The sequence below is a fragment of the Solanum pennellii genome, chromosome 11 (assembly GCF_001406875.1).
Source record: "Solanum pennellii chromosome 11, SPENNV200".
Taxonomy (NCBI): Eukaryota; Viridiplantae; Streptophyta; class Magnoliopsida; order Solanales; family Solanaceae; genus Solanum; species Solanum pennellii.
Genome location: NC_028647.1, coordinates 17687088 through 17698032, shown reverse-complemented (window position 1 = coordinate 17698032; position 10945 = coordinate 17687088). Strand labels below are relative to the sequence as shown.

The 10945-nt window shown below is 30.1% G+C and overlaps 2 protein-coding genes across 2 annotated transcripts in view; one reads left to right on the top strand and one right to left on the bottom strand.

The window, feature by feature from the left end:
• The window catches only part of LOC107005069 (agamous-like MADS-box protein AGL11), a 9040-nt gene extending 3245 nt beyond the window's left edge, over positions 1-5795 (top strand). Inside the window, exons 3-9 of the mRNA XM_015203553.2 lie at positions 2469-2550; positions 2717-2778; positions 2868-2967; positions 3073-3114; positions 3203-3244; positions 5347-5504; positions 5585-5795. Of these exons, the coding sequence (XP_015059039.1) occupies positions 2469-2550; positions 2717-2778; positions 2868-2967; positions 3073-3114; positions 3203-3244; positions 5347-5504; positions 5585-5588 (490 nt within the window). The 3' untranslated portion in view covers positions 5589-5795. The remainder of the gene's footprint in view (positions 1-2468; positions 2551-2716; positions 2779-2867; positions 2968-3072; positions 3115-3202; positions 3245-5346; positions 5505-5584) is intronic.
• Positions 5796-6102: 307 nt separating this feature from the next.
• Positions 6103-10690, bottom strand: LOC107005067 (immune-associated nucleotide-binding protein 9-like). Its single transcript, XM_015203552.2, has 6 exons — positions 10503-10690; positions 9549-9786; positions 8561-8838; positions 7380-7544; positions 7162-7296; positions 6103-6516 (listed from the first exon to the last, which is right to left on the bottom strand). The coding sequence occupies exons 2-6, from the start codon at positions 9772-9774 to the stop codon at positions 6310-6312; spliced, it is 1011 nt and encodes a 336-aa protein (XP_015059038.1). The 5' UTR covers positions 9775-9786; positions 10503-10690; the 3' UTR covers positions 6103-6309.
• Positions 10691-10945: the final 255 nt, after the last annotated feature.

The window sequence follows — 10945 nt, the reverse complement described above, 5'->3', positions numbered from 1 at the left end:
ATATATATATATATATATATATAATGTTGTTAATCTTGTATTCCAAATATACTTAGAACAAAACTTTGAACATCTTTGTAAGACAACAAAGTTTAAGAACATTTTCACAACTAGAAAATTAAAACTAGTAGCGAAACTAGAATCAGAAACAGATTTAAAAAAAAATATACGAAATATTTTTCTTAAAGAAGAATTGTTGTTAATATGTGTCTAAAGAGTCTTACTGATTCCAACATACTTTGCAGAAACACGAAGTTACCAAGTTTAATGAACCAGTGAAGAACAAAAGAATAGAAGAACTGAAATTAATTTACAAATCTAAAATTTATAAAACACGTTATAATATATATGCATTAATCTAATACATAGTAATGCACCTTTCTGTGCTTTAGGAGAACTATTTATATACACAAGGCCAAATATATGAGTTAATATCTTAAAAGATCACTCAACTTTAGAAATTGATCTAGCAAAATCATCAAAGTTTGTTTTGTATCAAAAAAATTACTTAACTTAGATTTTTATATCAATAAAATCACTTAACTTTAGGAATTGATCTAGCAAAGTCATTAAAGTTTATTTTGTATCAAAAAAAGTCACTCAACTTAGATTTTCATATCAATAAAATCACTCAACTTAGACATTTGTGTTAGTAAAATCACTAAACAAAATTTATCATTATTTTTTTGTTTCATATATAATAGACCCTACAAATAAATAAAATTAAGAAAACTAATTTAAATTTTTTATGGGACTAAATAAAAAGAAATAACTAGTAGTTCTATTTATTGGTTCACTAGTTTATCTGTTTTTGAGAATAGCATAAATAATTTATCGATGAAATTTGTATTGACAAATCTAATTAGGTTAATTTTTAAAAGTAGTGTTAATTTTTAACTAATAACTTTTCAGAGAATTAACACAAAAAAATTATCTAATAAAATTTGTCTTTTTTATTTTGTAACTTTTTTAAAAAAAAAACAAATAATATTATATATTATTGTACTTCTTCATTGAAGCTTAAAATTATTTTGGCTCTGTTAATCTTGATCTTTTTTTATAACGTTAAAATTTTTCAACTTAATTTTTTGCTTTAACTAGTCAATTTTGTGTAAATATTTTTTTTGAAATAATTATAATAATGTCATAATGCTTACATACTTTAATATTATAAAAGTATATATTTCATTAATTAAGTTTGTTCCTAAAGTTTATTAACAATTTTTTTAATTTTTTTATTCATTTATAGGGTGCATATTTATATGAACATAGAAAATATTTTTTTACTATATCAAATGTTTTTTTAATGATAAATTTAGTTAAATAATTTTATTTAAATAAAAGTCTAAGTTGAGTGATTTTATTGATACAAATAAAGTTCAATGACTTTGTTAGATAAATTTCCAAAGTTGAGTGACCTTTTGAAATATTAATTCCCAAATATATGGACAACATGTCTAATTTATCATCATTTTTATTTTATTTTCACACTTTATCTCGATTTGTATTTCATTCTGAGTTGTTCAATTAATCCATTTTGTAGGTATCATTTAAAATACAATGTTAATTAATATTTACGCTTTTACTATTGTATTTCTACTATTGAACTCTAGTTTTACACTCCCTTTCTTTATCTTGCCTAATATATATAGGATATATTACTAAATTAGGTATAGATAAAAATTTGGCCAAAGATAGATGGTTGGAGACTTCTCTTCTTCCTTTCCTTTCGTTCATTTGTATGAACAAGGAAGAGATACAATATTGTATCAATCATATTTGAAAGAGTATACAACACATAATTCAAATGTATACACACAACATTGTATCAATCATATTCTAAAAGAATATACAACACATTATTATTATTATTATTATGATACAAATATAATCTATGTCACTTGTAGCCTTAGAAAACCTCAAACCTCTTTCTCTTGTGACTGGAGTAATCAGTTATTGTTCGAGATATATATATATAAAAAAACATGTTATAGAATGAGATTTGAACTCAGGCTCAACAACACAAGCACCTAATGTGAGTTATTGGACCAATTAAACCATTTGTTTAAGTGCTTTGTGTTAAATTTATACAACTTTTTCTTAATGTCTACATGAATAGATATAGTACGATATAAGATTAATGGGTGCTCGAGCACCGGAATCCTGCTAATTGTCTGATAGCTAGTTAATTAATTAAGTTGATTAGTTAAAATTAGTTAGTAGGTGGAGACGACAAGTTTGTTAGTGGAGTTTATACATAATATTGATATACAAATCAATTCAATAAATTGTATACGTCCTCTGTTTATCTATACCAAACATAGCTCGATTTTCTCCTCCCTCTTCCAATCTCTCTTCTATTTCTAAAAATATATAAATTGTAATACATTAAGCAATTTATAACTATAAATATTGTTGTATATGTTATGTTTATATGAAAGAGCTAAAAATGTTATATATGTGGACAGTGTAAAGGCAACTATAGAACGATACAAAAAGGCAACAGCAGAAACGTCTAGTGCGTACACTACTCAAGAGCTCAATGCACAGGTATTTGTATTTAATTATTTACATACAAAAAATGTAATATATAACGTAACTACTTTGCTTTTTATTTAATTTCGTTTTTATTTAATATTTTACATACAAAAATGTCATATATAACTTAACTACTATGCTTTTTATTTAATTTCGTTTTTATTTAATATTTTTATAGTTCTACCAACAAGAATCAAAGAAGTTGCGGCAACAGATACAAATGATACAGAACACAAATAGGTGATTTAATTTGTATGTATATATAATAATATTCGATAAATAAATAAATAGTGAGTGATAATTAATTTGAATGTAAATAAAAAGTACAGGCATCTGGTGGGTGAAGGGCTGACCTCTTTGAATGTGAGGGAACTGAAGCAATTGGAGAACAGACTTGAACGAGGCATTACAAGAATTAGGTCCAAAAAGGTATAATATTTTATAATTATCATATCATATAATATTTTAATTTATTGTCTTAATTATATGATGAGCATATATTAAGTAATTGTTTTTTGTTTGTGTTGGATGCAGCATGAAGCAATACTAGCTGAGACTGAGGATTTGCACAAGAGGGTATTTTCTTTAATTTTTTTATATAATGGACTCTCACTATATTTTTTTAAAAAAATTCTACTGATTCAAATTCTTTAACTTGATATAGGAAATTCAACTTGAACAGGAAAATGCATTCCTTAGATCAAAGGTATTTTATATATATTTTTTGATCACTTAAAGTTGCTTTTTATATCAATCTTCTCTATTACATTTTTTCTCTATTTCCCAAACTACACAAGATAAACGACACTTGTTCGTAGTAACCGTTTTTTAATTATTCTATGCAATATCATTCACATATTTTGGTACTCATTAATTTCAGTTTGTAAATTTTATGTTGAAAAATCAATAAATTCAAAGCTCGTTAATACGTTCAAAAATAATTAATAAAATTAGTATTAATATCACACTACTTTTTCCAAAAATTATAATGATGTATTTTCCATTTTAGCTAAATTAATGGAAGAGAATTAATCTAACAAATACTAAATAATTTCAACTTCTATACTTTTTATATGTCAATTAAAAATTAGAACTATTATTTCATTCCCCTCATATGTTCTTTAACTTAATTTTCAGATTTTTAAATCAATTCCCTGAAATTTATGATAATAAAACCTTTTTTTTATTTATACGGATTTTGGAAGGGAGAGGTTAGGATAAAATTCATAAATTGAAATTAATGAATATCAAATTATGTGGGAAGATTGATATAACATATTATAGTTAAAGTTGTACAGGCTCTTTATTTTTGATCCCGTATCTGTATCAACAGCTTTAACAAATGAGTGAATGTTTTATCATCAAGAAACTAAATAAAATTTGAACAGAAAAATAGATGAACAATGGGAGACAATTAGCAAATCTCCCATTATACAGTATTTTACACTTTTAAAATCAAAATGCTTCTTCAAGTTAAAGCACTGTAATAAAAATATTCGTAGCAATCGCAAATTTTAAAAAAGAAAGGTAATTATAAAGTTTAGACTGATTAACCGTTTCTCCAAGTACTTTTATTCTACTGAATCATATATTTATTTAGATATCTTGTTGAAATTTATGTTCAGCTATATTTTTTAGCATAATAAATTGTTTTGATTTAGAATGAATTTGAATTTCAAATTTTTATTATGTTGTTTTAGTTATTGAAATATCTTATTGCAAATTTTTTACATTCTATATATGTTTTTAACTATTTAAAGCACTCTGATGGTTGATGACAATTTTGAGAAACAATTTTCAATCTAAGAGAAATCGCTTTCCTTCCTAAACATTTCAGGCCAGTTGACTTACCATAATGTTATTATTGATTACACAAATGTTGATGTTTTCCATAAAAATCTATAGTATAATAAGATATGAGTCTATACTCTCTAATTCTTGACTTTTGGGGGTATTATTCATAATCTATGTCCTTGTAGCCTTAGAAAACCTCTTTTCTTGTGACTGGACTAATCAAGGTTGTGGGTGTTGTTCAAGAACAAGATATATACAAAAAAAAAAAGAAAAAAAAAAGAATGAAACTTAAACTCAGGCTCAACAACTGCTTAAACAACCTTAAGCACCCATGAGCCATTGGACCAATGAAATCATTTGTTCACTAGGCGCTCCATGTTAAATTTATATAAGTTGTTCTAAATTTCTACATAAATATATAAAGTCTGATACAAGGTTAATGGGTGCTGGAGCACCCCAAGGAGTCTATGTGGGTCCGCAGAAGTTGTTTGGGTAACAAAATTTGTTTCAGGAATTGGGGGTTAAGTTGTTAGGACCAACAAGCATTCATTGTGATAGTAAATCAGCCATACAGATTGATGTTAACCCTGTATTTCATTGAGATTGATTGTCATTTTATCAGAGAAAAGGTCCAAACATATGATTAATCAAAACCACCTACATTCATACAAAAAGACCAACAGGCAGATGATCTATTGACAAAGGCACTTGGTAGGTACACACTTGTAGCCAAGCTTGGATTCTTGAACTTGTTCTATGAGTATTGGAATTCATTTAACTAATCGTCTGGTAGTTAGGTAATTGATTAAGTTGATTAGTTAAAAGTTAGTAGACTGGGACCACAAGTTTGTTAGTAGTCAGCTAGAGCTGAATGAGCTAGTGATGCTGCTGTTTATATAATACAATTCACATTGTAACTGACGTTTGTTGATTCTGAAATAGAGGGAGTCACTCTGTTCCTCATATTACTACTATTTAAAGACTTCAATAACAATTGAATTGATTTGGTTGCAGATAGCAGAAAATGAGAGGTTGCAGGAACTAAGCATGATGCCATCTGGTGGGGAAGAGTATAATGCATTTCAACAATATTTAGCAAGAAATATGCTACAACTCAACATGATGGAAACTGCACTACCATCTTATGATCCATTGTCTCCTGATCACAAAAGGTATGCATGTTTCAATGGGGAAAACTATGAGTAGTAACTTGATAAACCGCGCTTTTCAATTCTGGTTTCTGTTGATGCAGGTAAATCCATTTCTACTGTGGAGGAAGGAATGCGCTCTTTTCAAACATATAAATAATCTTTACTACATGTTTGCTATTAGTATACTCTGGACATCTCAACTTTTTTTCCAATAGATCCTGCATCATTTCCTAAAATTTGGGGCTTAGTTATGAAATTTAATTGAATTTGGGTAAAAGATCGTCACAAATGATTTTTACTAGTTTCAATTTAGTTTGCGATCCTGCCTGCTTTATTGTTACCCTAATTACAAATCATATTGAAAGCAAAACCCTGTCTGACTAACTCAAGTACTAGGACTTGATGACCTTAAAACTTAATTGCAATTTTACAGAGACTTTTGATTATTAAAATGTGACATAAGTTGGTTGGCATTACAAGCCTCCTACAAATTCCTTTTCTTTTGGTAAAATAACAGTAACTTATCATCAAGTTCCATAGATATATGCATGCAATAAGACGGAAGAAGAAACTACTCCACAAACTGCACTAACCACCAAGTCAATCAGAACCAAAAACATGGGAGAAAATAAAAGCCTAAACCATCATTTATCATCGAGCTATTTCTGATTACTAATCAAGACAATATCCAACTGAATATTTAACATTATCAAGATGTACTACTCTCTTCTATACGATAGAACGGGTAGTAAAAGAGTTGAAGCGAAGAGTTAATTCACTTTAGTGGCACATTCTTCCCAAAAGTATATACATATAGATAACTTTCTCACAGAATGTTACATGCGCCAGAACGACCTCGGAGCTCCTCTGTCTCCCTTTGAGCTCTCTCCAGATATTCTCTCAACTTGCGAATCTCCTCATCTGATTTCTTCTGTGCGTTTTGTGCACTTAGTTCAGCCTTCAACCGAGCAGCCTGCTCTTTGGCCAATTGCTCTTCAAGCCTATGGGTGGTTTCCTTCAGCTTAGACTCAACCTATCAAACATGTAACAATAGTTAGGTAAATAGAAAAGCCTAAAGGCACTATCTAAGCTATGACATTGCCAGACGTAATTCATAGACTACACCCTACTTCCCTGGCATCAGAATACTGTATACAATTCAACAGAGTTGTCTTTGTATTTGATTTTTTAAAAAAGCGTTTTACCATCATTATCATTCCATAGCAATGTTTATTAGTATAAAATTGGAAAAGCAGTTTTACATGTATATTATTTTTCCCGAAATCGAAATTAATTCACTACAGAGTATAAGATGTTCCAAACTAACATGCCAAGGGAAGTCCAGAAACATGAAATCTAGAAAGCCAAGGAAGATCGGTCAAGCTTGTTTCTATGGCGCCTTTGGCCAAATCTAATATCTTACATCATGTTTTTCCAGTAGAAAAGTAGTACCAATCAAGAACTTCCTTGACAAAACTTTGTATAACTAAAGAATTTTATGATTCTAAACAAACTAGTAGAAGATAGCCACTAGCTCATTCCCTTGCTAGTACTAAAAATCTACAGCATAATTAGCAGCCACATCAGCATTTGGCAATAGGACACACAAAAGCAGATATATGGCTGATGAGTTCATTTTCTAATAGTAGCAAAAGAGTTCAATAAAGATAAAACATACCACTTCAGTTATTCGCTTCAGTTGCTCTTCATACGACTTTTGCATTTGTTCCTTCAACTCTAGTCTCTCTTGCTTAGTATATCCCACCAAAGAATTAACCTCGGTTGCCTGGTTATGAAGTTTGGTAGCTCCTTTCTACAAATGAAACATTGCAATTAACAAGTCAGCCCAATCACTGGAAAAGTACAGAGGACAATTGAAATGTTGGAAATGCATACCTTTAATTCCTTGAACAAGTCATCTGTATATGGTTTTCCACCATTATTCTCCACAACCACATTTACCAGGAAAAGTAGTTGTTTCAATTGTTCAGCTTTCTTCAAAGGATCTCTAGTCTTGTTATCGAAAAGCACTTGCCTATTTCCACACATCTTGAGGGTATTCTAGATCATCATAGAAAATGCTTTAAGTTGAAAACACCTCATACTTGCACAAGTTTGAAGAGAGAAAACAATAACCTATAAAGCCAACTGATTTTGCCAGATTTAGAACTTTCTTTAATTTCAGAACTTTGAAAAGAGAAAAGAATGAAACTTGATCAAGGCAATCGTAGTACCTAGCTATATTTAGTATTACTTCTTTCCTCTCTTTTCCATTTGTTCTTTTTTTTACATTTTTCGGTTAAGAAGTCATAAATCTACTACCAATTCTTGCCTCTACCCAGCCCCACCCTCAAAAGAGAACATGTTTACTTTTGCATTCTTTTCTTCAGATGTACTAGATTCATCCCACAAGCTATTGTTCTAAGCTTTATATATGACTAGGTTTTGTAAGTTATTATCTAACAAGCCAAAGCACATTCTCCCCCCACCAGAGTTTTATCCATCAAGGAGTAGAAATCTCCAAAATTATTGAAGAAAAATGAAATAAGACGAAACCTTTTTAACAAATTTTCTAATTACAAATAAAATCAAGTATCTTAGTGAAAGTTAGGTTGTCATAGCATGTTTGGTCAAGCTTCTAAATTCAACTTATTTTTGAAAAGTTGTTTCTCAAAAAAACACTTTTGGTGAGAAACAGATCGTGTTTGGCCAATAAACTTAAACGATACGTTTTAAGTTTTAAGCAACAATTAGTAAAAAAAAAAGTACCTTTGGTGAGATACGTTTGTGTTTGACCAATAACTTTAAAAAGTAATTTTAAGCAGCAATTAGTGTATGACCAAGCTTTTTAGAAGTGCTTCTAAGTGTATTTTTCTCAAAAATGCTTTTCAAAAAAGTGCTTTAGAGAAAACTTACTTTTTTTAGCTACCGAAAATAACTTTTGTTACTCCTCAGAATCACTAATTCTCTTGAAAACATGGTCAAACATTTCACTTTTTTGAAACAAGCATTTTTGGCCTCCCAAAAGTTTGGGCAAACAGCCTATAAGTATGAGATTATCTTTAAGCACATTATACCTTTAAAAGCTCGGGGCAGTTACGACCTAAGTAACCATCCAGGGTTTCATCATTATCTTCAAGATCATCCCCACCAGTGAAAACCAAAATCATGTAATCACTGATTTTGCTCCCAAAGAACTCCCTTAGACTCTGGACTGCTGCGTGTTCTTCCCTTGAAAAGCGAGTTCGCACAGACAGAACTACAAGAACCGCATGAATCCCATCCTTGGCCATATTGATGCACTTAACAATTTCGTTTCCAACAAATTCAGGTTCAGAAGAACAATCAAACAATCCTGTAATTCTGATGAAGTCAGCTATTTTTGACTTTAGGTAGTCAAAAGACAGATCAAGATATGATAAAGAGAAAATTCATGTTTTTTTATCTATGCGGATACTTTGAGTGTTGAGGCACCATTGTTCCATATGTTAACAAGTTTTGCAACTCTGATGTAGCATGCTTTATCAGTGTCTTTAGATAAATCAGGAACAATTAATAGCATATGAGGAATCTCAGGAATAAAGGAAAACACAGTAAAATTGTCCTCCTAGTAATTTATGAAAGAACACTCCTATCAGTTAGTTTACATACTTGAACAACACCCTCCCCAAACCCCACTAATGGGATTGATTACACTGGTATGTTGTTATATTTTGAAAAAACAAGTAATATACTCAGATTAGACAAATTCTAACCTCTTTCATGTTGTCTTTTTATGTGTGCTATAATTTGCATTAGTTTGTTTCAGTAATATAATTCTTGAAAACACGCTAAAGAATATCACTAAGTATAAAAAGTATTCTACATGTGAGTCACACACAATACAAATGTAGATACTAACATTTTGAAAATAAATCTGCATAAAAATCCACTTTAACTATAGACAATAATTCTTATTAGTTATAGGCAACAGAAAGAGTAGTGTGTGACTTATTTAAATATACTAATTTCACTAATGAAGCTTATTGCAGTAAAGAAGGAAACTTTTAAGTCGATGCATAATACCTGGCGTATCAATCACATCAAGAATTTGGTTATCTTCTAGTACAGTCCTCTGTAGTTCACAAGTACTTGTTACACCAGCTGAGCTAGACATCGACTTGAATGCCTTTCTTCCAACAATGCTATTCCCCGTGGCACTTTTACCATTACCTGTACATCCAACCAGAACCAGTGTCCGAGCTCCATTTGTAGTGAATTCCCAATCATCACTTATTGCACTTCCACCCATCTCTGCTTGTTTCTTGTTAAATCAAAGAAGGAGCAGTTGGGTGAAACAATAGGGTAAAAAGCTGATGTTGTTCAGCTATATGATAAAAGCATAATCAACAAAACAAAACAAATGACAACATCAACCCCAGGTGTAAAAATTAGAGAAGACTAGCACCCATGACCCAACAGTGGTCAATGAAGTAGGTGAAAACATTAAAATACCACACTTCAAATCCAACCAGCAGAAAAAAAGCTAGGTGATCAAGTACTTGTTTTGGTGGGAGGTAAGTTCGCTCAAACACCACCATTATTGAAAAATAAAATAAAAATGGCATCCAACTCAAACATCCTAGACTAAGCAAAAAGTGAGCAATGTCCAACTAATGTCACGTCACGAATTTTCAGTCCCTCCCTCCCCCAACAAGAAGTAAATTCAGCTTTGGATGTTTTTGCCGTAAATATTACCGGAATCAGTTAGTATCTTTCAACATCCCATACGATCAAAACATCTTTCAATTAAAATAAATATATTTACAAAACAAGCCTATATTATAGGTTGAATATACCCAAATCACTCGGTTCAATTATGATCGTATACTTCTACCTAATAATTATCAATTACCACATTGCAAAATCCTGTTTTTTCCCTTTCCATTAAACAATTTTAAACACAACATTATCCCAGTGAAAGAAAAAAAAATCTTCCACACGGATCTGAAACAATTTTTTTTTATTATAATTGCTTACCTTGAGAGTAGCTTGAACGATCGATCGAGAGAAACAAAGCAGCTGCTGTCCCGTATACAAAGAAAAAACCTAATTAATTTTATATTTTCATATATAAAGTGTTTAAGCAAAGAGTGGAAGTCCTAACATAACTCTAAGCCTTTATCCACAAGTAATTACCAACAAGTGAAGGAACAATTGTCATGTCAATAGGAAACCCCCCAAAAAAATAAAAAATAAAATCGTCATGTCAATCCAAAATATATTAACATACAAGTAGATTATAAATAGGGAAAGATTCAAAATATCTCTCGACTTTATTTTATTGATTGACTATACATTTTCTGTTAAAATAAAGTTATATTTACCCTACTTTTACTAATTTCATTATTTTTGCCCCTCAATTAGATAGAAAGCTTCAAATCAATTAAAATTATCCAATTTTAATCTGATTCATCTCATTT

What these genes read in the sequence shown, in the direction of transcription:
- LOC107005067 (XM_015203552.2), bottom strand. Translation starts at nt 9,774, where the DNA reads ATGGGTGGAAGTGCAATAAGTGATGATTGGGAATTCACTACAAATGGA. An exon ending in ACTTGTTCAAGGAATTAAAG is followed by an intron (nt 7,297 to 7,379) that starts GTATGCATTTCC and finishes TTTCATTTGTAG; the next exon opens with AAAGGAGCTACCAAACTTCA. An exon ending in TGAAGCGAATAACTGAAGTG is followed by an intron (nt 6,517 to 7,161) that starts GTATGTTTTATC and finishes CATGTTTGATAG; the next exon opens with GTTGAGTCTAAGCTGAAGGA.